Here is a 27902-nt window from a genome sequence, read left to right on the forward strand (position 1 = left end):
TACTGTTTCCCTTCTCCCTATCCCCTGCAGAATCCTGAAGTTTGTCTCCCATTAGCATCCTTCCAGAAATAAACATCCTGCAGGCTCATTGCTTATTCAGCTTGTCCCAAATTCTGAGCTTTGAGAAATGCTTTGAGGACAGATTTGTTTTTTATCCATCTTTTCCTCTTTCAACCTTTGATGAGAATCCTACATTCCAGGAGACTCCCCCAGTGAGACTTAACTGTTTAAAAAAATAAGTCTCCTTTTCCTACTCCACCCTGATTGTTGGATCCAGTATATAATAAGAGCCATTATTTCAAAATATCAAGGGAACATTTCACTAGGAATGATAGGAGGATGAGAAAGATAGCTTTTCCTATCTTTATTTTTTTGAAGCAGAAAGGAGAAAATCCCAGGCCCAAGGCTCTGCTGCCATAGTCTACAAATGCTGGTCTGTGAATTGAGGAACAAGAACTCTATGTCATCCTTGTTAGCAACAGATATTGAGCAAATCACTTCTGACTTCTGGTACTTGATTCCTCTTTTGTAGACTAGAGAAAACAGAATGGATAGAATATAAGTTATTTCTTAGCTTGTGTGTTCTAGTCTTTGGGCTCTGGAAAAAATCTCAAGAGGAAAAAGCCTAAAAATGCTCATTTGGTGCCTTTATCTCTCATTCCCAGGAATCATGGATCATGTTAATTACACCTGGACCCAGACTTTCATCCTTGCTGGTTTCACTCCCACTGGTACCTTGCAACATCTTGCAATCTTTGGGACTCTGTGCATCTATCTCCTCACACTTGCAGGGAACTTGTTCATCATTATCCTTGTTCAAGCGGATTCAGGACTGTCCACTCCCATGTACTTCTTTATCAGTGTCCTCTCCTTCCTGGAACTCTGGTATGTCAGCACCACAGTGCCCACCTTGCTACATACCCTGCTCCATGGACATTCACCCATCCCATCAGCTGCATGCTTTTTCCAGCTGTATGTCTTCCACTCCTTGGGCATGACTGAGTGCTACCTGTTAGGTGTCATGGCTCTGGACCGCTACCTGGCCATCTGTCGCCCACTCCACTACCATGCTCTCATGAGCAGACAGGTACAGCTACGGCTAGTTGGGGTGACATGGGTGGCTGGCTTCTCAGCTGCCCTGGTACCCGCCAGTCTCACTGCCACTTTACCCTATTGCTTGGAAGAGGTGGCCCATTATTTTTGTGACCTGGCACCACTAATGCAGTTGGCATGTGTGGACACAAGCTGGCATGCTCAGGTTTATATTGTTGTGATTGGTGTGATCAATACGTGCAACCTTGTCCTCATCTTGACCCTCTATGGAGGTATTGTGAAATCTGTGCTGAAACTGCCTTCAGCTGCTAGTCGGGCCAAAGCCTTCTCCACCTGTTCATCCCACATAACCGTTGTGACACTGTTCTTCGGCTCTGCCTTCATTGTCTATGTCGGGCCACCGGACATTCGAGCTGAGGGCAGAGGCAAGCTTATTGCCTTGGTATACACTTTTCTCACCCCTTTCCTCAACCCCATTATTTATACCCTTCGCAATAAGGAAGTGAAAGAGGCTGTGAAGAGGGTCTCACAGAGGGTTAAGGCTTTGCTGAATTGAATCTGAAGTCCGATAGGTTTATAATCCACACATTTGAAAATTGCAAGATTTAGCTGTTGACTTATGTCAACCATTAACTCATCGTTTCAATAATATGTGGCATATTTAACCAAAGTAGTCTTGGATAAGAACAAATTGAAAAAAACATGTTGGAGGAGAAATATAGTCCCTGAACCTATTAATATGGAAGTGGATGAGGACACATACTTGAAGAAAAAAAAACACAACAAAATAAAAAAGCTCAATTTTTTTTAGGCAGACAGAACTTAGAAAGAAATTGAAATGTGTTAATTTCTAGAACCTAGGCTGGCTATGGGGTTGTAGTTCAGACTGAGTTTTTGGACAAAAATCTAGATGATATTGACATTAGTTACAGGAAGACTGGAAGGACACATTGGGCAAATGTTGAGATAGAGACCAGTGAGCTATGGAAACATAAAACAAAGGTATATAGAGCTCAATGTTCTTAAGCAACATTGTGATAAAACATGTTGGAAGATGGAGTAGAGACTTCCTCTAATGCGAAAGAGAATGAGGTGGCAAACAAAGGTGCCTAGGTAATTGGAGGTCTAAGCAAGTCTCCACTATGAATTGGAAACAGTCAACCAGGAAACATTGTGGATGCATCCCCTTCATGAAAAACTAGCTCAGTGAACCATGCAAAGGTGTAAATAAAGAGAGAAGAGCACTTTCAGCTCCCTGTTTTCAAGGCGCTTATAGGTCTGTTTTATTTTATTGTTTGATAATTTCATACACAGGTGTAATGTGTTTTAAAGATACCCTCCCCCATTCTGACCTATCCGATACCCCCCATCTCCCACCACCACTTTTTCTTTCCATCTTTATGTGTTTTAAATGTATTTTAAATCTTTTTATTTGAACTTTTCATATAGTATATGTTGATTTTGTTCCGCTATTCCTCAACTCCTTTCCTATCCTCCCCACCTCCCTACTGACTCAACTTCATGTTCTCTCTTCTTCTCCTTCTTCTTCCTCCTCTTTTTCTTTTTCTTCTTCTTCTTCCTCCTCCTCCTCCTCCTCCTCCTCCTCCTCCTCCTCCTCCTCCTCTTCCCCCTCCTCCTCCTCCTCCTTCCCCTTTCTCCTCTACAGAACATATGTGGTCCTGAAAATCACAAAGAAATGCAGGCTTCTGTGAGCCATAGACTTCTAGGGGCCTGTCTGTCCCAGAAAGTGACCCTCCAATCAGTGGTGAATGTGGCCTACCATGGATTTTCCAACTTGCCTGGCTTATTAACAACTCATGACACTTGTGTGAATCTTTACATTTTATAGGGATAATAAAATTACCAGTGTCCTGATTTTTGTCCATTACGTAAAAAAGGTACCTGAGTGCTATATTTAACAAAGACTAACAAGCAGAGGAAATATTGATCTTTTATAATATATTTAATAGCTTTGTTTCAATTTGACTAGCTGTCTATTTTGACTACTATCTAGTGTCAGGATCTCAGAAAAAAATCCTATTTTCTGTATTTTTATTGCTAATGAAGTGAATAAACATTTCTGAAAAGTAATGAAACATTTTGCATTTTTTCAGTTAGTTTTTATTCCCTTTGAAAGAGATGACATGTTTTCATTTCTTCTTCAGAAGGAGGCTTACATGACATTTGTTCCTTAATTTCTGCTCTGTTCAGGTCTTATGAAGTTATCTCTGCCAAATCCACTCATAGAAAGTATACTCTGTATATCTTTTATGTATCAGGATGGGGCAAATTTGTAATTAAAAATAAACATGTTTATTTTTCAAAGTATTCCAAAGCCCAAATAATAGAAAAGTTGTGTGAGACTAAACCTTTATTTCTGTACAATGGGATGCTGTGGTTGAATGTTTGCTTTCTGGGAAAGGCAGAGATGTTTTCTCAGGGATAATTCCAAGGGATGACATTCTCAAAACACTAGGATGAGGGAAATGTTACTTAAAGTAAAATTGTATGTATGCCTATGCGAGTGTGTGTTTGTGTATATGCTTATGTGTGTGGGATGGTGGTGGTGCATGTGTGCATGTGCATGAGCATAAATTCTGCACACATGTATAGACTGCCAAATTTTTGGTTCACCTACAGTCTTTGGACCAAATGAGATGTGCAGTTTGTTTCTGCAGACATGTTTCTACCAGAGGAGAGCCACAGACATCCTTTTCATAATATAAATGGCTACATTTGTGTTACAAAGACAAAGTTGAGTATTTGTTATAGAGCCTGGAGAACTGACAAGTCAAAAGTATTTACTATATGGCTCTCAAAGAAAAATTATCACCTGTCCCTTAGCAAAAGTATGTGCTATTGTACAAGCACATACTGGGAAACATTGTATGAATTAAGTTATAATCTGAGAACAAATTGTATTTTAGGATCAAATCACTATGTTTTTGTATACTGATGCATTGACATCCAGTGTGACTTCTGCCCACGGGTGATTCTGAGTCCTGACATGGAATCCCTCAATACTTTATACCAGGCCTTTTCCAGCTCTGCTTCATTATTTCCAGGATTTCTGACCTTTTATTTTCTCCTGCCCTTTTGATCCCAGTCCTAGGGACATGTACTGTAAACACTTGAAAAAACCAGAAAGTTATAAATGGAATTAAAGTGTAGTAAAGGATGGATACTTTTCCATAATGAATGTTTAATCCTTGAAAGAAGGAACTAGGGCTCTGTTACAGTGGTCAGTACTTAATCAACAGGCACATCTACAGTTTTTGTAGCAAGATGGGTGAAAAGCCAAATAATGTACTTATTAAATTTGTAGTTAATATAACATTAGTGAAATGCACAAGAGGGGAGATGACAGAATATAAACCTCAAAGTAAGTTAAAGACCTTTCAAAAGTGATCAAAACTCACAAGGTGTGGAGGTAGGACATAGTTTCATGTTTTGTTATCAAATATAATATCATTCGTACTAAGACTACTAGTAAATGAAGCTTCCAAACAAGTGTGTGTAGGACAGAAAGGCCCTGTATGACATTTATTAAATATATTTTGTGTCTGTATGCCAGATAGTGTACTAGGCAATGTGGTTAGAGCATTCAATAGACACATGAGCAGCAAACACACCTTCACAATAAAGTTTGAAATGTAGTTATTAAATGAATTATTAGAGATGGGAAGAATCAAGAAATGCACAGTGCTCTAGAATTTACTACTGGAGAATCTGGCCTAACTTGGATTTACATTTGACTAAAGATTGTTGAATATCTGCCTTGTGTCAGTCAGACAAAGCACTAGATATTTCAGAATCTAAGGATTAAGAAAAGGCCTGTTTGGCTCCTCTCACCCCTCTGTACACACATGTGTACACAATGGTTATATGTAGTGTTTTACAGATACAGCAAGGCAATTGTATATTCCAAACAAGAGCAGCTGTGACAGCATGCACAAGTCCTTCACAAGCTCAAGCCAGACAAAAGTCTACCACAGAGTGGGGAGGGACCATGAATTCTCAACCCTAGCTCAGGAACTATAGGCAGTTGATAACTCCTGGAAATGAGATAGTCAGATTTCTTAAAGTGTGCAGTCCCTTGGCAGGTTGACCACACTCCAGTGGAAGCCCACAAATCCAAGAGTACATGCAGTACTTACTGCACTGGATTTTTTTTAAAAGGACACAAAGTTGGGTGGTTTGGTGTTTAGATAGGGGGTATGAATCTGGGAGGAGTGGAGGGTATGTATATGATCAAAACATTATGGAAATTTTTCAAAGAACTAATAGAAAATGAGAAAAAAAGACAAAACAAAAAAGCAGGCTAATATCTTCAGAGAAGTACAGTTGCTCTTGATATTTTATCTTATATAATTCTTACAACACATACTTATACCAAATAAAATATAGAATTAAAATAAATAATAACCACCTAAGGGCAGTTAGGTAGTGGATACTGGTCAAGAACACAGGGCTTGAGACAATTATCATTCTGTGATTTTGTTACTTTGGTTATATTCTATTGACCACTGCCCACACTTAGGGAGGCAGTAATACAGACATGGCTGTTGCAGACCCTTTGTTATGGTGCTTTGTTTACAATGCTGATGCAGGCATGTGTGTGAGCCAGGGACAGTGTAGATGCTCTGTTTTACTTTACTTAGGAATTAAAGGTTGCAATATTCACCAATCAATATTGCAGAGTGATTGTGAAGATTGTATTAGCTGATACATTACCTATGCTTAGAGAACTATTTGATAACCAGCAAAAGCTCAGAAAGCAGATGTTTTACTGGAAAAAAATGAAGAATCCATATCCATTCTTTATTTCAAACATGGTAGTTGTTATCAGTGAGGCTTCTCAAAGAAAGAGAAATATTAGGCAATACTAGACTTCTTCTTTGTTAAGAAGTCACGAGAAACAGGGTAGCAAGGGAGGAAATGAGATAGATGGATTCTCTGAAACTACCTCTCAGGAGTGAATATTATTTCCATGAGTTCCCCCCAGGAGTCCAATAGAGCCTTATTCTCACTTGTCTCTGGAAGTAGAGGTTTCTTGCTTCCTGTGCCCCAAGTGACCTAAAACTTTGCCTCCAGGGACTGTGGCTGTGGGGATAAGACTCATGAAGGAGAAGAAAGTGTTACTCAATCCAGCCTTCATCTACTGCACATACGGAGCCAGGCAAGGCTGAAACAGACAATGTACAGTGGTTGGTCAGTTAACTGGGGCTTAACTACCTGTAAGGATCAGGGATCAAAGAGGTGGGGTAATGGATTTGAAAACAGATACTGTTTTAAGATCAGAGAGTAGGATCCAATGGAGAGATGACTTATATAACTGTTTTAGAAAATCCAGCTTTGCAAACCTTACCGAATCAGATCTACAAGACACATTAAAGGTCAGCTTGATGCCCATCCTTACCAGTCCACACTTAAATTGAGAGATTTGCTACTGTTTACTCTGTGGAGTGGGTGATGATGCTGACAAGCTACAGGTTAGTGCAGATGGTGTGAGGTACAGGTTTCTGTAGGATCTGCAGCTAATATCTAAAGAAGTCTTATATCCCTCAAGGGCAGGTGTTTTTGGAATGTACCGAAAGAGAGCCTTACCCAGGATTTTTAGTGAAGTTATTAAGCATCCTTGGTATAATAATTTAGGGTCCATAAGTCTTAAAAGTGATTCTGAAAGCATCTCATGCTTACCAGACCTTCTTTGACATGAACTTAGAGTTAGCTTTAGACAAGGTCGTTTATAGAAGGAAGGAACATTATCTAACAAATAGTTCCTTGAACACAACAGATAATCAGACACATTCCTTTTATTTATCTGGGTTGTAGGTTGAAAAAGACAGGGCTTTTGGCAGATCAGGGAAATTAATTTGAATATATTGATCTTGAGATAAAGAAAGGGTAGGGAATTTGTGTACAGGTGGAAAGAAGTAATTTAAATTGGATGTAGGGGGGAAATAGCATCCAAGGAACCTGAACTCTGTACTTATCATTGCCATCATTCATTGGGGATATGCCCTAATTAGTGGAGTGTGTACTTGATCTCAAAGATCTCCCCAGTTTGTAGGGAAGAGAGACTTATTATAAGGTAGCAACTCTATGTTAATTAGGCACTCTAAATGTTATGATGGTATAGAAGGAATAAATAACTTTTTCGAGGAAAGTAAAAAAGTCTTCATTAATGAGCTAACATTTGACCTGATTGTGAAGGATACAAGAGGTAGGTCATAGAAGGTGGAAAAAGAATGAGAGTTAAACCAGAAACCAATGACCAAGAGGGGCAAAGGTAACCATAATGCCATGAAGCATGAATTACTATTTTGACATCCATCTCTCATAATTGGGGAGGCAAATGTATGGTTTCTTTATGAGAGAATGAAGAAAAATCCCTTAAGCAGAAATTGCTTTGCATGAATTTAACATTTTAAAACAGCAAATCTGTAAGTTTATCTCTACAAGAGGACATTTGGGCTGGGGGGCACTTAGGTTAGAGTGAGTGGTATAAATCAAAGCAAAGGTGCCTGGTGTGCTAATTATTTAATTAGCTTGGTTAAATAATTTTTATGTAATACCCCTAATGTAACAACCATTATTCTAAAGGTTAAGCTGAAAAAGATAAAAAGAGATTGCAATTTTTTACTATGATCTATGGGGGGCACAGTGACTGTTTGTTGGCTACCATTTTTATATGAATAAAGTAACATTATGATAGTTCCTCTCTTATCCCTCTTTCCTTTCTTCCCCCTTTCTATTTCCCTTCCTTTCTTTGCCCTCTTTTCCTTTCCTTTCTTTTTATCTATTGTTCACATTATGCTTGAGTACAATGAGAATGTCCAGTGTATTTTTAAATGGAATTTCACCAAGTTATCTGTCTATCCCTTACCTGTGTATTCTAGTCAGTTTTCTGAAAACACAAGGATTTTGTTTATTGCTACCTTATCATTCCTAATTTTAAATCTGCATCCCATCACTAAATGCCCTGCTCATCCATCTTATTTTCATGACAGGGTTAATCAGGAGATACCTCTGTTCATCCATCTCGGAGGTTCTTGTTAAAAGAGCTACATTTTTGCTGTGTTGGCAGTCTGCCTACACCTGATTGTATCAATCTTTATAATCATTCTTTAGTGACACCTTGCATCTTTTGAAATAGGGTCCTAGGTTGCTAGGTGAGATTTCACAGTGCCTTTTCCAGGTTTCTTGCAGCCCAGAAGAGATAGTATTTGTCTGTAGTGTTTCTTTCTCTCTGCCATTGATTCTTACTCTGCATGGAGAAGTTGGCTCAATGCCTTCCTTTTCTGAGAATTACCTTACAGTAACCCTTGTCTGACAAATGAGCCTTCTTCCTGCTCCTCCATAGTGTTTTATGTCACAAGTTATATTGAGAAGACTGATGCGCATACCCTACCTGTAGTGACATCATGGTAAGTTCTGCTGTTAGAGATTGTACTTTGCTGCATTTTGTTTTTCTCTAATCTTGAAACGTCCTTGCTCAATGAATATTGATAGACTTCAGTTGGACAAGAAAAAACCTGCTATACCAATATCATATACTAGCCCATCATTTTAGACTGGGCTGAGGGGAAGTCTATGTATGACCTGGGAGAAGGTATAGAATGCTTTCAGATGACTACATAGCTTAGAGACGAGCAACATAGAGTACGGAAATTAAAATTTTCTTCCTATGAAATAGTGTCAAATGAAATAGCAAGGTGCCACGACCTATACATTCTCTAATTTCCCTTGTGTAAAATAGATATGATAATGGTACCTTTCTCACTCAGTATATTCAGAACCAGAGCTAGCTGTAATTTTTACTTAGTATCAACAGCATTATCATTAATTACAGTAATTAAAATATTGTTTATGTATGCAGGAAAGAAGCACCGCCTCTATCAGGCCAGCTAGCCCAAGGTCATGGGCAGAGTAAATACCCACTAGATAATGCCTTTCAATTTATGAGGGAGAAAGATAAATAAAAATAAGACTTCAATATAGATTGTCAATCCCTCTAATTCAGCTTTTCAACCTTTCCTTGCCTACTTCAGCCTCTCATGGATCAACACAACTTGTCAAGCCTGTCTGAGTTTGTGCTCCTTGGCTTCCCCAATGTGGGGCACGTCAGGGGCTGGCTTTTTGTCTTGCTGCTGTTGGCATATTTGTTCACCATTGGTGGTAATATGCTCATCTTCCTAGTCATCCGACTGGATGCAGCCCTTCACAAACCCATGTACCACTTTGTCAGTGTTCTCTCTTTCTTGGAGTTGTGGTATACAGCCACCACCATCCCCAAGATGCTAGCTAACCTTCTCAGTGATAAGAAGACCATTTCTTTTGCAGGATGCCTCCTTCAGACCTATTTCTTCCACTCCCTAGGGGCCTCTGAATGCTACCTCCTTACAGCAATGGCCTATGACCGATACCTGGCCATCTGCCGGCCGCTCCACTACCCTTCAATTATGACCACAGCACTCTGTGCCAAGATGGCAGCTGGCTGCTGGACTTGTGGTTTCCTGTGTCCTATTTCTGAGGTCATCCTGGTCTCTCAGCTCCCCTTCTGTAACTACAATGAAATTCCTCACATCTTTTGTGATTTTCCACCTCTTCTGAGCCTGGCCTGCAAGGACACCTCCACTAACGTTCTAGTGGACTTTGCTGTCAATGCCTTCATCATCCTTATCACTTTCCTTTTTATCATGGCTTCTTATGGGAGAATCATTGGTGCTGTACTGAAGATAAAAACAGCATCAGGAAGAAGGAAGGCCTTCTCCACATGTGCCTCACACCTCATTGTGGTTCTCATATTCTTTGGGAGCATCATCTTTATGTATGTTCGGCTAAAGAAGAGCTATTCACTGACTCTGGACCGGACTCTAGCTGTAGTCTATTCCGTGTTAACACCTTTGGCCAATCCTATTATCTATAGTCTTCGAAACAAGGAACTAATTCAGGCCATCAAGAGGACCATCTTCAAGAAGGGGGAGAAAGTCAGTCCAACTCATCATTGACTTTCTACCAAGGTCCTTCCATTACCCCAATGTTCACCTCTAGAAAGTTTTATGTACACTTGAACTGGTCTTAATCAACCTTCCTTCCTTGTTACAAAGGCTCTGGATTTCATCTCCTTTCATTTTCTTAAAGGCTTATTTATTTGTTTTTTGTTTGTTTTCTGTATCTGTACCCTTTCTATTTTTACTTGACCAGTGTTCTCAGCAATAAGAACATTCAGTATCTCAATTCATAGTTTTAAACATGTACATTCCCTTGCCACACACTTCTGACCATGTAGAGATCAATTTTTCTTCTCCGCTTTTCCAACTAAATGTCCCAACACCTATCTCCTCTTCCCTTTCATTCAGTTTCAAACCATTCCCCTGTAGTTTTGTTCCAGATCTTCCAAGCAATAGTTTGCCAAAGATATTAATAAAGCTGAATCCATTGGACCCATCTTATCCTCCCTTCTTTAAATCTTAACATACATCACCAGTTTTTACTCCTTAAAAATGTTTGCCTCAACTTTCATGATATCAATAGATTCTAGATTTCTCATTTCTGCATTAAGTCTTCCTTGGTATTCTTTATTTTATAGGACTGTGTCTCTAGACTCTTAATTATTCTTACAGCTTCAAATATGATTCTTGCCAATGTTATGATAGTATAAATTTTCTGTGCCTAAGACTGGAATCTCTTTTGAGTTCTAAACTCTGTAAGAGACAACTCCCTACCCTATTTGGATGTCTTGTAGGAATTTACATTTTGACATTCAAAAAATGAAATGTCTGCAGTCTTGACCTTGTGAACTTGATGCCTTTATATCTCTGTAAATTTAAATTATTATATTTGCTTCATTTTCCTCCACCCTATTTTCAGTTCATAATTAATTCATGCCAATATTTCCTCAAAACACATTTTTAAATCTGTTTCTTATTATCTTTAGTGTTGCTATCTTAGTGTGAATCACTACCTCTCACAAATGAGTTGTATTTTATGTTTCCATATAAAAGGGAATATTTTAAGGGTTTGAGAGATGGCTCAGCAATTAAAAGCATTGGCTATTTTTACCGAGGTTTTGGGTTTTACTCCTAGTATCCAGACTCGTAACCTTTTGTAACTCCAGTCTCAGGAGACCCAACCCCCTCTTCTAGCCTCTGTTGGTATAATATATATATACTTAAAAAATCTGAAATTTTAAATCTAAACTAGAGAAGTCATTCCAAAACCTAGGAAAATAAGTTACTGATAGGATGAAATCTAAAGCCTTTCCACGCCTTTTAAAGCTAAACAGAATTATTCTCTGCCATCTCCTCTAATATTAAGTATCCCCATCCTTCACCTTCCCCTTAGTGAACTCAGGGATATTTCCTTAGAGATTATCACTTTCTTCTTATATAGTAAGATCTTTTTGGTTTTCAGAACCTTCACACTTCCCCCAATACTTCATGTAACCCATTCCTCTCAATCGTGTTGATTCAATATCACTTTCAAGGCCAGCGAGATTATTTAGTGAGAATAAGCACTTGTGGTGCAAACTGACCTGAGTTCAAGCCATAGAACCATGGGGACAGGAGAGCACTGGTTTCCTGAAGTTGTCCTCTGACCTCCACAGGTACTCTATGGTGTGAATACACACCTACCCACATAAAAAATCAACCAATACGTTCATATCACTTCAAATGACAGTATCTTGGAGAGCCTTTATGAACACTCATCATGTTCTTCACTTTTATCTTTTTTATTAGTTCTTTGAAATTTTTTTATAATATATTTTGATAATATGCACTCCTTCCTTCGACTCCTGTCAGATCCAGCATCCTTCCTTACCCACCCAACTTTGAGTCCTATTTATTTATTTATTTATTTAATATTCAGAGAGTCCAATTTCTGCTGACCACATATCTTGAATGAGTAGTCTTCCACTGGAGTATGGTTGACTTACCAGGAGCTACACTATTAAAGAAAACTGACTCTCCCTCTCCCAGTAGGTATCAATTGCTAATAGCTCTTTACTACTATTGGGCTTAAGGACCACCTCCCCTCTCCATGCTGGGATTTTTGTCTGATTTGAGCTTACGTGGTTTTTGTCCATGCTTTTACAGCTGCTGTGAGTTCATGCGTGTGGCTGATCTACATTAAATTATATTTTCCTTTCCTTCAAAATGTGTGAAACTATTTCTATGTGTAGGTGTATTTGCTTATATGCAACTAGAGAGCTAACCACTTTTTCCTAAGACAAAGATTTATGGCCTTAAGTCTATTTCTGTAGTGTATTACTTTCATGGATTTCCAAAGGTTGAACCAACCTTACATCTTTGGAATGAAACCTACAAGGTGGTGATGCATGGTTTCCTTAATGTGTCTTGAATTTGTCTTAGAAGTTTATTTTAATTTTTGCATCTATGTGCACCAGGTGATCTTTTTCTTTTATTTTATTTTCCCTGATCTAATTTTGATATTAAAGTAATATGGACTTCAGAGAATGAGTTTGGCACAGTCCATTTCCTTTTACAAGTGTGGAGTCATTTGTGAAGTAGTGGTGTTACATCTTAAGAGCTTGGTGGAATTCAACAGTGTGTTCAGTCCTGGCCTTTTCTTCATGGAGGGGATTTTTCTTACTGCTTCAATCATGCTGCTCAATACAGATCTGTACGGGTTGTTAATGATGTCTTGATTTAGTCTTGATGAGCCATATATGTGTAGGAATTTATCAGTGTAGGAACTTCTTCTAAGTTTTACAGCTTTAGAATATATATAAATATATATAACATATATATTAATCGTTCTTTGGTCTGTGAAACAATTGTATATCCTTTGTTTTTGTTAATTTGTATTTTATCTTCCTTTTGCCAGTTTTTCTAGTCAAATGTCACTCTTGTTTTTTTATGTATTGTTCTTTACATCCCCATTTCATCAATTTCTGTCCTGATATTTATTATTTTTACCATATACTGGATTTATATTTAGCCTATATTTTAGTAGAACCATGAGATATATCATAAGATTATTTATTTGAGATCTCTTAAATTTGTATTGTAGGAACTTGTAGCATTCAACTAACTTTTAAAATTCCTGTAGCTATATCCCAGAGGTTCTAGAATATGTGCTATTATTGTTATTTGATTCCAGGTAAACTTAAAATATTTTTCTCACTGATATCTTCAGTGGACCATTATTCATTCAAAAGTTATTTGCTCAGTCTCCAAATATTCGTGTTATTTCTGTCTCTGTAGAATTCCAGTTTATTTCTTTACCATATAGGATCTGAGCATCCACAGAACAAGCTAGGGAAGGGGTCCCACAAATACCTGTAATGCCAGCTCCAAAGGAATCTGATATCCTCTTCCGGTCTCCAGGCATGGACACCTGAACACAGATGTGTTCACACACTGACACATACACACCATAAATAAATAAAGTAAATCTTAAGCCATGGTAGAGGTTAATTAGCTAATAATTGGCTTACAGAGAATTAGGAAATCTAAGTAAGTGAAGTTACTAATTAAAATCAATTCAAAATAATTAAAGCATAAACCAATACCTTGATTAAAAATCTCCGCCCCACCCCCAGGAGCCAAAGGCCACCTAACAAATAAAGAAAAAAAACCTATATCAGATATGAGAAGCACACTTTTGAGTTGCTTACCAGGGCTGTCCAAGAGAGGCTCAAACATATTTCCACTGTCCTCGGCTGCCTCCTAGAGGTGTAAGTTAAGTCTCCATTGTTGAAGACATCATGCACTCCAAATTCAGGGCACAGAGGTTCCTGTGCTAGAGCTGATCTAAATGCCTAATCACTGAGGACTAGCTTCCATAGTACCTGAAGGCACAATCCTTCCAAAGGAAGAAAACAACCAAAAGTCTTACCCAGCTAGAGTACCTATGAACCACATAAAAGACCAGCATTGCACAATAACCCTGGGGGTGTAGTAATGGCCCACATACCTTGGTGGTAACCAACAGCTCTCTAATTGGATTCAAGACCTATTTTATAAAAGGGGAACAATGTTTGGTACTAGAAATCTATCTAACTATTCAGTACTAGTAAAGTCATGGTTACTGGAGAAGAATTTACAACCATTACTTTACTAAACCAGCATAATCGCTAACAACAATCTATAAACCTTTTTCTTTCTGTCCATGGATAAGTGTAGTCTTCACTCCTCATTAAGGAAAATCCTCTTAGAAATAGAAGGCTCTCACTACAGAAAACCACAATCAATAAGATGCAGAGTTGTGGAGCCCAGTCCCAATGGATACATCTACAAAACACTTATACACCTAAGGCACAAGGAACGTTGCAGAAAAGTTGGGGGGGGGGGCGTGTAAGAGCTAGAAGATCAGGTACTTTGCTGTGAGATTGTGTTTCTTAGAAATGTCAGAAGATATAACCATAAGTATGACCAACATAATTGCCCAAGCATTAGCTGAACAAGGATGACACCAGTGGACATGCCAAAGCAGACAGAAAAACTCATGAGGCTTCAACCCTACACAAAGAACTACAGGCAACTGAAGAAAAGTAGAAGTGAGAGACTTGATCTTCCCCAGGAAAAAGCACACCAACTGGTTGTTCAGTGCTAAGTAGTCAGACCTGAAAGCATATATATATATACAAGTAAGTTACATGGACTGAGCAGTTTATAATTTAGGAATATATATGTATATGTATGCCTACATATACATATAGTAACAATGAAAGAAGAGTCAATGAATTAGAAGGACAGTGGGGAGGGGTGTACAGAAGGGTTCAAAAGGAAGAAAGGGAAAGGAGGAGAAATGTTGTAATTATATAAGTTCAAAAATATAAATTAAAGTACACCAACAAAATCACAACACCAGTTTAACATCTACCTAGGACAAGCAAAACACAAGAAACCTTTGTAAGTGAATATGAGAATGCAGACTTCAAGTAAGATGTTAGGAGATAGAAAGAGAAAGTTTATATTAAGAACTTTGAAAATGTGATGGTGATTGGAAAGTGGAAAACCTATATAAGTCTTCCCATACAGCTCAGAGTTTATAATTGTTCATACTTCATCATTATCATACTTGGATATTACTTTAGCATGAGGAAAATGACATCTCTCCTTTACAGATATATTCAGTTGACAAACAACAATTGAATACATTTACAGGGAAATGTGATTTTTTTGATACCTGTGTATGCAATTGGATACTAAATACCTTTAATACTTAATTTTTATGGAATAAATATGTAAACTCTATTCTTTGAGAAAGCTTGAAATTAAACAATTAATGAAGTAGCTAGTAGTCTCTCATGAATAGTTGAAGTTATGGCTAGAATTAAATTCAGAATCCTGATGTAGAGGTATTTTCAGGGCAAGATAACAATGGAGTGTACTCATGGACGAAAGGGTGTAAAACTACTGTAGTTTTTCCAATACTCGGGATTAGGGCCTGCTTTGATAGTTTCTGTGTTCTCAGACTGTGCCTCTCTTCATCATCTCAGGGACCATGAAACTCAGTAACATTTTAAGAATGTCCTATTTTAATGAGGAATTGTGCAACTTCTTTCTCTCAAGTCATACAGTGCAAGGACCCAGGTGGTTTTGGAGTTTTGTGATGGCAATTGTTTTCACTAATGCAAAACACTGCAGTAAGAGAGGCTTGTTGCAACTTGGACTATAGTAATTGTTGCAATAAGATGAGCTGGTAGGAGGTGAAGGACTCCTGGGTAACGAACTTCATGGATGCCAGTTCCCTTCCCAAAGGAACACCTAAGCAACCTCAAGAGGTCTGCTCTGAAGGCCCAGAGACCTCTGCCCAATCAAGAATATAGATCATGAAAGGGGAATGTTTTATAGTTTGATTTACTTCCACAGGTTTTCTCAAAGTGACAAAGCTCAACTCATGTATCACCTACGGGTGGCTGCTACACATTATTCTGCAAAGAAATGAAATATGAAGTGACTGGGGAGTTCTCTTCCAGCTCTAGACTCAGCAGTGGCCCCAGGGCCAAGCCCTAAAGGAGCCTCACTATCAAACTGTGGGTAAGAATACGTCAGGAAGACATGTTAATCATGTTTCTTTCTAGGCTGGTCATTAGGAAAAGACCATGAACATCCAGAAATACTAAGTGTCCTGAATAAGTAGGGTTCATGGGATGTTCATATTGTGTACTTCTGAAAAAGTAGCTATTTATGCTGTTACACACACATCCTTTCTTGAGATAGGTTCTCACACTATAGTCCTGAGTGTACCAGGATTATAAGTGTGAGCCACCATGCTAGGCATATTTTCTCTTTTGTAAGTGTTACTGTAAAGAGCCTAGTCTCAGAATTAGCAATTTGGATATGCTTTTAAACAAGCATGTGATTTTGGCCAAGGCATCTTCCCTTTCTTGACTCCCATTTCCTCTTTTGTAAAATGGAGAAACTGAAGGGGTTGATCTCGTAAGTTGAAACTATTTGGACTTATGTCTCAATAGATATAGGCCAGGGTGGAGTAGAGAATAAAATGCAAGTCACTAATTCTAAAAGCTTCATGAAATATGAGAGGTAAGATGTGGCAGAAGATAAGTGATAATTTGTAAATATGCTAGATTTTCTAACAGCCCTCACTCTAGCCCTGACACCAAAGGAGGAGACGAGCCTCACAAAAGACCCAGACAATCATCTTGATTGATGTCATATTTTTCATCAGCCATCACATCTGTGACACATCAGATGTTACACCAAGAATTCTAGGTGGTAACTAAAATATGGAGTCTATTAATTTCAAAAAGCTTACAGAGGGCTAAAGAGACAGCTTAGTAGTTAAGAAACCTTGCTGTTCTTCCAGAGGACCTCAGTTACCTTCCCAGCACCCACATTAGGTGACTCACTATTGTCTGTTCTCCTGCCTCTTAGGATCTGATACCTCTGACCTCTATGGACACCTGCACTCATGTGCTTATACCTATATGCAGAGACACACACCTATATATAACCAAAAGTAATACAAATGAACATTTTATTTATTTATTTATTCTAATAAACATTTTTAAAAAGCTCACAGAGAGCTGCTTCTGTATGGTAAAATCTAATGTTAAGATTTTACCTGAAATTATTACCTTGTATATAATAAAAGGACAGTGAGGAAGTACTACTGGTCCTCTCTCTGTCTCTGTAATTCTCTCATCTCTCTGTCTTTGCCTGTCAATGTCTCTGTCTCTGTCTCTGACTCTGTGTCTGTGTGTGTGTGTCTGTGTGTGTGTGTGTGTGTGTGTGTGTGTGTGTGTGTGTATACAGATGAGCATGAGGCAGGATTCTGGGATATTGGGTGTTTTCTTCTCCCACACTCTGCCTTAATGTTTTAAATCAAGGTCATTAAACTGAAGCTAGGGTGGCTAGCCAGTGCACTCGTGGGAACCACCTGTCTTTGCCTGTCAATGATGGTGTAACAGGTGCAAGCAGTCAAGCCTGGCTTTTCATGTAGGTGCTAGACATCCCAACTCAAGTTCTCAAGCTTGCGAAGAAAGAGTTCTTACCCACTGAGACGTTTCCACTGCCCATGACTACTGGGAGTAGCAGAAAACATTAATTTTACCCTGGATAGCAAGAGAAAGAAGTTAACTTGGAGTAAGTGCAGATTTAGTTGTCTTCAGGGTACTTAGGATGAGGCAAAGTTTTAATGCAGGAACAGTATAAACAGGGGAGTCAAAATTGAATTCAGGGAGCTACTGGCAGTGAAATTTTGATGATAATAATGAATACGATAATGTTGTTAATGTTTAAAAGCATGACTCATACCAAAAGGATATGGTCACTCCACAGAATAAAAGCAGGGCTTGAAAGTCAGATTTCATGTCAATGGAAGGGAGAGTTTTATCAATCTATGTATTTGTACAATAGAGAAGGCTGTTGTATGACCACCTGGCACCATCAGCACTGGCAGAGATTTGATGCCCATCAGTGGGAGTTTTTGAGGACATGGGTTTCTTCCTGCATAAGAGAATAAGAGTCTACCAGTCTGAGTCAGCCCAAGGCGATGCTGCATAGGGTATGGATGGTTTATGCTACTGTCTTCATCCTTCCTTCTTTTAGGTGGTGTTGAACGCTCTTTTGTTGTTATAAATTGATAGGAACAGATGGTATATTTAAAAATTCAAACACTTTAGTGAAATTCAAATTTATGATGGTCACTGAACTTCTTCCAACATTGCATCAGTGTTTATTAGTGGTAGAAATGATCAAATAAGTAGTAATTATAAAATATTTTTTAAATCAACAGTGTAAAAAGAAAGCATTAAATCCTTTTTTAAAAAACTATATTGAGTGAGTGGGATGTAAAAAGTGAGTGAAAAGTGTTTTCAAATTATGTGACTATTATTTAAGTATTATGAATTAGGAGATTGAGGGGTGTGTGTGTGTGTGTGTGTGTGTGTGTGTGTGTGTGTGTGTGTGTGATTGTATGTGGAGTCATGTGCATGTGTACATGTTTGTTTACTAAGTGGGATTAATGTCATGTTTATACTGATAGAATACCCTGAGCAAATATTCTACTTATTTCTTTATTTCCTCAGTTAGAATATTAAACTCTTTGGGCAACAGGGTGAGTTTAGTTAATAACAGAATATTATATCTTTTAAATTTGTGTGTGTGTGTGTGTGTGTGTGTGTGTGTGTGTGTGTGTGTGTGTGTGCGCGCGCGCGCGCGCCATAGCAAGGGTGTGGAGGTCAGAGGAAAACTTTTAGGATTCACTTCTCATCTTCTACCATGTGAGACCCTGGATCAAACTCAGATCTTTGGGCTTAGCACCAAGTGCATTTACCTAGTGAGCCATCTCAACATCCCAGTTCACTATGTTTTCTAAAATACCAAGAGAACAGGTGTCAAGCCTTTTCACCACAAAATGACAGCTGTTTGACACAATATTTACATGAACTAGCTGCGTCCAATCCTTCTTCACTTTACAGCACCCTGTCATACATGACAAATACATATAATTTTGTGTAACATCTAAAGTAAGGAAAAACACCAAAAGAAAGAAGCAGTAGTTTCTTGGCACTGTCCACTATATTTTATTTATTCCCTGAGTCTGTGTCTGGTTATAATGTTTAGAAAATATTCAATAATATTTAGTTACATTGGCTATGCATATTTATTATCTGTACCACCAATGACTAAGATTGGGAATAGGGAGGATTGAGGAAGTAGCTATCTTCCAGGGGAGAAAGGAAATATATGGTTTGTTTCCAGTCTATCTGAGTCTTCTTTATTTGCTTAAACCGTCTTAGTCTCCACTGCAATCTCTACTAGTGTCCAAGAGAGGCCTAAAATTCTGACTGGTATTATTGGTGGTGTGCGATCTGTTTCTGTGAGAGAATATAAGGAAGTAGGGCGAAAGAATCGCTGTTTCAGGAGGCAAAAGCTTGATGGAGCAAAGAAGTTGAAGTTAGAAAGCAGGAAATGTAATGGGAACTGCATAGCCTTGGTCTGGTACACTGTTGATACTTCCCAGTAGAAGTGATGTTCTTACACATTCAATGAGCATTTTATAATGGCAATATATACACCATTAATAGGAAACACAAATGGGTTGTAAGGTAGGATGCTAGGCCCAAGTTTGGTTGTGCTGCTCAGAAAAAGACAGTTGAGTTCTAATTATTGGGTACACATATTGAAGACTGGAGGAATGGGTGGGGGTGGAATTGAAATGCTTGCCTCTCAAAGCATGTGCTAGGGAAAGTTTACTCGAGAGGTCAGGGGGAGGCATGGAAAGTTTCCTCGATAGGACGCCAATGGCTGCTTTCCCCCTTATCTCTTCTAGATCTTACCTTATAGGTACGTGAATATTGAGCAATGGACACTGGAAACTGGAGCCAGGTAACAGAATTCATCATTTTGGGCTTCCCTCACCTCCAAGGTGTCCAGACTTATCTCTTTTTCTTGTTGCTTGCCATTTACCTCACTACAATATTGGGAAACCTGGTGATATTCTTGGTGGTCCACATGGACTCTCGGCTCCACACACCCATGTACAAGTTTGTCAGCATTCTTTCCTTCTTGGAGCTTGGCTACACAGCTGCCACCATCCCTAAGATGCTGGCAAACTTGCTCAGTGAGAAGAAGACAATCTCCTTTTCTGGATGCCTCCTGCAGATCTATTTCTTTCACTCTCTTGGAGCTACTGAGTGCTACCTCCTGACAGCAATGGCCTATGACAGGTACTTAGCCATCTGCAGACCCCTCCACTATCCCACCCTCATGACCCAGACACTCTGCACCAAGATTGCTATTGGCTGCTGGTTGGGAGGTTTGGCTGGGCCAGTGGTAGAAATTTCCTTGGTGTCTCGTCTTCCTTTCTGTGGCCCCAACCATATTCAACACATCTTTTGTGATTTCCCTCCTGTGCTAAGCTTGGCTTGTACTGACACATCAGTCAATGTTCTGGTAGATTTTATTGTAAACTCCTGCAAGATTCTGGCCACCTTCCTGCTGATTCTCAGCTCCTACCTGCAGATAATCCGCACAGTGCTCAGAATTCCTTCTGCTGCAGGCAAGAAGAAGGCCTTCTCCACATGTGCCTCCCACCTCACTGTGGTTCTCATCTTCTACGGCAGCATCCTCTTCATGTATGTGCGGCTGAAGAAAAGTTACTCCCTTGACTATGACCGAGCCTTAGCAGTAGTCTATTCTGTGGTTACCCCTTTCCTTAACCCCTTCATCTACAGCTTGCGCAACAAGGAAATCAAGGAGGCCCTGAAGAGGCAGCTGATGAAAACAAGGATGCTGGGATGCTGGGTAGCAGAATGAAGGTCGAGGACAGATTTGATGATATGATGGCTGAGGGATCATCAAGTGTCAGAGAGGAGAAATGAAGCATCTCATTCTTCTCCATGTCAGGTATTGAAGTGACGACAAGGGCTGCCTGGCCTTCAGTGTTATCAGAGACATTACAATATCTGCTGGAGCCACAAACAGTTTGAGCCTGCAGAGTATACATGCTCCCTCAGCATCATGGGACACTGTGATTTTTCTAACCTCAGGTATTTATGAATCACGCTTAGAAATTCTGCCAAATATGTTTCTTACCTAATACATGTAGGTTCAAATTTACTTGACTTAACATATCATTATCATTTCATTATATCTTAAACAATGATATTTATTAAATAAAATTTGGAGCAAAAAAACCCGAATGTTTCTTAGATTACGTAACCATTTTCTCATATAGAAAACACTGGTCTACTGGGCATATATTTGAAATTCCACAAATTTGAGTCTAAATTATAGCTTATTGAATGATGTATCAATTACTTGGAATTGGTAAGGTAAACCAATCTCTGTGAATCTTAATTTCATTATATAATAATTTCTTATAAGAATCTTTTGATAGTGACAACAAGAATCTCTAAATCATGATACATAGTTTCTAGCATATGGTTTCTAGTAAAATATTATTTTCTTGGTTTTAATAACTTTAATCCACCTGGTTCATCTTTATTCTGAGATTTAGAATAACATTATTACAAACATGTGTAATATAATAACATTCAGTACATATATATGTAACAAAAATATGACTCAAAAGAAAGGAATAAAGTAGTCAAAAAGCATCCTTGTGAGAAGGATGAAGTGTGTTGTTTCTGTTTTGGTGAATCATCTGTGTCATTGTTAGTCATCCTAAATATCTACATCCCTTATAAAGAGTGAGAGTGTAGGAGCTGGGCTATTGTCAGGAAACAGACTTACATTGCACTAATTATTTTATTTAACTGGCTATTTCCTGTAACATGACAACTAGAAAGTGGGGATTTACCTACTATCCAGTACAAGAAATGTTTATGCATCTGAATATTTTTTTGTCCTTAGAGAATCAAACTTTGACTACAAGGAAGCTTCTAGGTGACAGGAGAGGTGGTTCACCATTTCAAAGTTCTTTCTGCTTTTGTAGAGGACTGGAGTTCAGGCCCCAGTACCCACATCAGGTGGTACATACTGCCTATAACTCCAAGTCCAGGGGACTCAATTATTTCTTACATCTCCATGCACAGATGCACAAATATACACATTATTTAAAAATAAATACTTTTAAAAAGAACAATACTAGTTCTATAGATCTAGAGTATCCCCCAAATAATTACACTTCTACTCCCTTCAAAATTCCTAATCACCCCCCATCCTTCCTCAATTTCAGCACAGCACATTTTTTAATAATGTTTTTATTTATCCTTTGAAAATTCCATGTAATGCATTTTGATCGTATTTCCCAACTCCTCCCAAATCTCTACCCAGCTTCCTACCTCTCCAACTTTATGCCCCCCTGCCTCTTTTAAACTCATTGAGACCAACTTTTATAGGCTAATTGCTCTTGGGCATAGGGCCTGCCCTTGAGTGTGATTTATAAAACAGGTCTCATATTATTATAGAAAATCAACATTTTCCCAGCAGCTATCAAATGGCAATAGATCATCAGCTAGGGGTGAGACTGTGCCTAGCTCCCCTGCACCATGGTGGGATTTTGTCTGTCTTAAGCTTGCTGAAATCTTGTTCATGTTGTCATGGTTATTGTGAGTTCCTGTGTCTCTGCCCTGCTGTGTCTGAAAAACACTGTTTCCTTGAACTCATCCTTCACCTTTGACTCTTGCAATATTTATGCCCCCTCTTCTGCATAGATCCTTGAGCTTTGAGCAGAATGGCTGTGGTATAGAACACCATTTAGGGCATAACACTCCACACTATTTATTCTCTACACATTGATCAGTTATGAGTATCTGTGTAAGTTACCATCTACTGCAAGAAGAAACTTTTCTAATGAGGGTTGAGTGATACACTGATTTATGGACATAGTGATAATAATTGGGAGTCATTGTAATGCTATCCTTATTTACTAGAGTAAGGGTAATGGATTCACCTGTAGGGCTATGACACTTCATAACTGAAAAATTTATAAATGCTTATCTTTGAATCCCTTTGTTCAATGGTTTTCCCATGATTCACAGTCATTGAAGGACTGGAAAACACAGAGAGGAAAGACCCAGCTACTCCAGGACACAGTGAAAACTGCTAAGATTCCTTAAAATACTTGGAGGAAGAAATTCTCAAATTTTCATTCATTGAAAACCAAGCACATTAACTAAAATGACATATTTATTGGAGACTAAAATTCAATAGAGACATATTGGCCTAATACTATGTCCTGTGAGAGAGTTGGGTAGTCATAGGCACTTGCATGTCTGTTTGATGACATAAGTTCAATCCCCATATGCCACAAAATGACAGGAGGGACCTGACCCACCCCTCAGAGTTATTCACCAACTTTCACATGAGCCTTGTGTAATGTAAGCATCTGCCACACACAAACATAAACACACAGAGGAAATGAATAACGTAAATAAATAGGAAATTCTAAGCAGATGTTGTAACTACTTAGATGACCTTAATCAAATCATTAAATGAATTCTAACTTTAGTTCCAGATTTTATTTAGTTTCAATGTTGAAATAATGATGATTCTGACAAATTTACTTCAGGGCATTTTGATTTGCAAAACAGTGCATATAAAGAAAATATTTTTGAATGGTAACATGAGATATAGTGGGCCACCAAGGTTAGAAATCTTTGTGAAACCCTGTTGAGCCTGAAATTCTCTTTCACATCAGACTATGGCCAGTATATGGTTGTAGAACTGAGTTTTAAGGCTAAATAAGCTGAACAAGGAGAAACATTTTTCTCTTGTGTCAAGAAACAATATTTGAGGAATAATGAATGACAGGAATTCATGCTGGAAATGCAATGGGAAGCATCAACAGTAACAGATTATTTTCTTTTATTTTTGGGATTACAATATAATTACATCATTTCTGCTTTCCCCTTTCTCTCTCCAAACTCTCCGATATACCCCTCCTTGCTCCTTTTTTCAAATGCATGGCCTATTTTTTATTGAGTGTTGTTACATGCATATATGTATTTACACATATATTTTTAAATATAACCTGCTCAGTCTATATAATGTTGCTTGTATATATGTAACATTTGCCTAAAATATTTTAACACATGTAAGTCTGTGAATAAAAACACATATATAGTTTAAATGAAATTTTCTGTTTGGGCTGACAATGCTCCCTCTAATAACCAAAAATCATCCATAAAGCCCCCAACTCCAGTCACAAGAAGCTTTTTAATTTTTTTTTTTTTGAGACAGGGTTTCTCTGTGTAGCTTTGTGCCTTTCCTGGAACTCATTTGGTAGTCCAGGCTGGCCTCGAACTCACAGAGATCTGCCTGGCTCTGCCTCCCGAGTGCTGGGATTAAAGGCGTGCGCCACCACCGCCCGGCTTCTTTTAATTTCATTGAGCCATTTCTTTATGCCTTCTTTAAATTCCTGGAATTATTTGATGAAGTTTATGATTGACCCTTTTAATTATGTGTCCTGGGTTCATCTAGGTAATTCTCATTGTTAAACATTTCTATGGGTTGGTATGCTTTAGAGAGAAGATACTAGCTTGATATTTCATAATGGCATTTTCATGATGGGATTTGGGCATGTAGACTTCTGTTAGTTTTAAGTCTGATATGGTCAGAACAGATTCAGGCAGAAGGGAGAATGTGAAGGTGGGTCCAGCCTCAATATTAGAAGTTGCCTGGATGGGATGAAGTCAGATGGACAGAGGGTAGTAGGCTTGTGTACAGGATGTACTTCCTGACCCATGGAAGAAGTGTGGGGGATAGATTTGGCTGGGTGGCAAAGTTAAATGTGACATGAGAGAGACAGAAGCCTAGAGGTTGGTTACACAGCAGGTAGGGGGTGGCCATACCAGGCCCAGGCACAGGATGTGGGATCCAAGCTGGACTTCCCACGGCAGTTTGGAAAGAAGGTGTGGATGAGGAGATTGGGCATATTGACTGGGCATCAACCCTGGAGGAGGTGGAAGGTTTGGATGAACAGTAATAGTTTCCAGAACTATTTTGTATAGTGTGTGCCTCATACTTGATCTTTGACCTCATTGGCACAGGGAATCAAAGAAGAGAAAGACAGGAACATGCTAGTAAAATGAGAAGAATCTATCAGCTTGTGCTTGAAGCAAGAGAATCCACACATACTGCTTCAGCATCGTGAGACTGTTAGGTGCTCTGTAGGCAAGTGGCCACCAATGACCTAGAGGCACAGTTCCTCATACCTGTTAACAGCGGAAGAACAGCATTTGTTGACAATAGAAAAGGAACATCATCAGGGCCCAAAAAGCAACAGTGAGATTCGGAACTTCCAGAAGGGTTTTATTTTCCAAGATATAGACCTACTCCCCAGCCCCACCTGCTCTCTTCTGATGGAAAAGCCACCTTAAAGCATCTTTCATTTCCTTGTTTCTCAGACTGTAAATGATGGGATTGAGAGATGGAGCAAGGACAACAAAAGCAACAGCAATCACTTTGTACCAGAAGCCTGAGAATCTCAAACACTTGACAGCCACACTGATAAAAGAAAAAGGAAAAAACATGGAAAAAAAACAAGCAAGAAAGTAGGCCACACACATGAAAAGGATCTTATGCCACCTCTCTGCTGACAGATCACTACACTCACCACAATGATCTGGACATAAGTCAGGGCAACTACAATGAAGGAGACCGAGATCTCTGTTGCATGGATGGCATCCACAGTGGCCACCAGAGATGTATCTATACAGGCCAAACTGAGCACAGAGAGAAATCACAGAAGACCTGAAGGATCTGGTTATAGCTATAGAAATCCAGAGTGGATTGCCCATGTAATCTCACGGAGTATCAGAAGGAAACCACAGAAGCAGGTTCAAGTTGTTAGTTGGATTCAATGACTGGAAGTCATAATAGTCAGATAACAGAGAGGATAGCAGATAGCTATGTACCTGTCAATGGACATCGCTGTCAGAACACAGTTTTCTGTGGTACCCAATGAGTGGAAAAAGTACACTGTACACAAGACACTAGAATGTAGCAATGAAGGTTCTATGTAGGTATCAGCTCGACCTCTCCATGTTCAGTGAGTTGAATGGGTGTTATCTTCACCAAGAGCGCCTTGCTATCAGTTTGCAGAGAACAATTGTCTTAGCAACAACCATGAGACCCTTTTGGTCAACAGCTCAATTGTATGTAACTTCATCCTAGTACTGGAAGCTTCATTTACTGACTAGAGATAGCCAGTTGGGACTCTGTCTCCCTATTATTTGGAGACTTCATTCAGATTTTCTTCATATATTTTAGGAAGTTTCTACTGTACTAGGTTTCCATATCATCTGTCAAATGTCCCTCAATTCTAGCTGTCTCTCCCTGCATTCCCTCCCTCTCCCCGCATGATCCTTCCATTTCGGTACCACCTTCCCCTAGTCTACCCAAAAAATCTATTTTATTTCTTCCTCCCATGGAGATGCATTCTCCACCACCTGAGTTCCTTCCTTTATTCCTAATCCCTGTGAGTCTAGGAATCGTAGCTTGCTTATCATTTACTAAATGGTTACTATCCACACATAAGTAAGTACATTCCATATTTATCTTTCTGAATCTGGATTAACTCACTCAAGCTCATTTTTTCTAGTTCCATCTATTTACCTGTTTACTTTTCATTTATTTTTTAAACAGCTAAGTAAATAATACTCCATTGTGTAAATATAACATAGTTTCTTTATTCATTATTCTGTGGAGGGACATCTAGGTTGTTTCTAATTTCTGGCTATTATGAATAGAGCAACAATGAACATGGTTGACAGGTGTCTTTGTGGCAGGCAGGGTGAGACATCCTTTGGTAATATGCCCAAGAGTAGTATAGTTGGATTTTGTTATAGATTGATTTCCATTTTCCTGAGGAGCCACCACACTGATTTCCATAGTACCTGTAAAAGATTTCGTACCCACCAGCAATGCATGAGTGTTTCCCTTATTCCACATTTTTGCCAGCATGAGCTGTCACTTGTGTTATTGATCTTAGCCATTCTGACAAGTATAAGATGAAATCTCAATGGAGGTTTGATTTGCATTTCCCTGATGGCTGAGGAAGTTGAACATTTTTTTAATGTTTCTCAGCCATTTGGGTTTCCTCTTTTAAGAATCTCTGTTTAGATCTGTACTCCATTTTTAACTGGGTTATTTTTTCTTGATTATCTAGTTTTTTGAGTTTGTTATATATTTTGGACATTAGCCTTCTATCAGATGTGGGGTTGGTAAAATCTTTGCCAATTCTGTAGGCTGTTGCATTGTCTGAATGATGATGTTTTTGCCTTACAGAAGCTTTTCAGCTTCATGAGGTCCCATTTATTAATTGTTGATTTAAGTGCCCAAGATAACAGTGTTTTGTTCAGAACATCTTCTCTTGTACCAAGGGAGTACAAGGCTATTCCCCACTTTCTCTTCTATCAGATTCCATGTACCTGGTTTTGTGTAAAGGTCTTTGATCCATTTGGAGGTGAATTTTCTGCAAGGTGATAAGTATGGATCTATTTGGATTCTTCTATATGAGACCATCCAGTTTGACCAATACTATTTGTTGAAGATTCCATCTTTTTTCCAGTGTGTATTTCTGGCTAGTTTGTAAAAAAAAAAAAAAAAAGAAAGAAAGAAAAAAGAAAAAAAGAAAGAAAAATCAGATGTCCACAGGTATGTGGATTTATGTCTAGGTCTGCAATTCAATTCCATTGATCAATATGTCTTATTTAAGCCAACATATGTTTTTATTACTATTCCTTTGTAGTACAACTTGAAATTGTGAATGGTGAGACCCTCAGCAGTTCTATCGTTCAGAATTGTTTTAGCTATCCCTGAGTTTTTTTGTGTTTCCATATGAAACTGAAAATTGTCCTTTCAAAATCTGTGAAGAATTATGTTAAATTTAATGGGGATTGCAGTGAATATGTAGATTGCTTTTGGTAAGATGGCTGT

The 27902-nt window shown here is 38.6% G+C and overlaps 3 protein-coding genes and 1 pseudogene across 3 annotated transcripts; 3 read left to right on the plus strand and 1 right to left on the minus strand.

Moving 5' to 3' along the window:
* The first annotated feature begins 670 nt into the window (after positions 1-670).
* LOC128109485 (olfactory receptor 6N1-like) lies at positions 671-1609 on the plus strand. The gene has a single exon (XM_052736653.1). The coding sequence runs from the start codon at positions 671-673 to the stop codon at positions 1607-1609; it is 939 nt and encodes a 312-aa protein (XP_052592613.1).
* Positions 1610-9113: 7504 nt separating this feature from the next.
* Positions 9114-10067, plus strand: LOC128109486 (olfactory receptor 6N2). Its single transcript, XM_052736654.1, has one exon. The coding sequence runs from the start codon at positions 9114-9116 to the stop codon at positions 10065-10067; it is 954 nt and encodes a 317-aa protein (XP_052592614.1).
* Positions 10068-19859: 9792 nt separating this feature from the next.
* On the plus strand, positions 19860-20813 carry LOC128109333 (olfactory receptor 6N1). The gene has a single exon (XM_052736528.1). The coding sequence runs from the start codon at positions 19860-19862 to the stop codon at positions 20811-20813; it is 954 nt and encodes a 317-aa protein (XP_052592488.1).
* Positions 20814-25294: 4481 nt separating this feature from the next.
* On the minus strand, positions 25295-26915 carry LOC128109334 (olfactory receptor 6K6-like; annotated as a pseudogene).
* Positions 26916-27902: the final 987 nt, after the last annotated feature.

This window comes from Peromyscus californicus, unplaced genomic scaffold, assembly GCF_007827085.1.
Source record: "Peromyscus californicus insignis strain IS unplaced genomic scaffold, ASM782708v3 Scaffold_14__1_contigs__length_90479793_seg_2, whole genome shotgun sequence".
Taxonomy (NCBI): domain Eukaryota; kingdom Metazoa; phylum Chordata; class Mammalia; order Rodentia; family Cricetidae; genus Peromyscus; species Peromyscus californicus.

What these genes read in the sequence shown, in the direction of transcription:
- LOC128109485 (XM_052736653.1), top strand. Translation starts at nt 671, where the DNA reads ATGGATCATGTTAATTACACCTGGACCCAGACTTTCATCCTTGCTGGT.
- LOC128109486 (XM_052736654.1), top strand. Translation starts at nt 9,114, where the DNA reads ATGGATCAACACAACTTGTCAAGCCTGTCTGAGTTTGTGCTCCTTGGC.
- LOC128109333 (XM_052736528.1), top strand. Translation starts at nt 19,860, where the DNA reads ATGGACACTGGAAACTGGAGCCAGGTAACAGAATTCATCATTTTGGGC.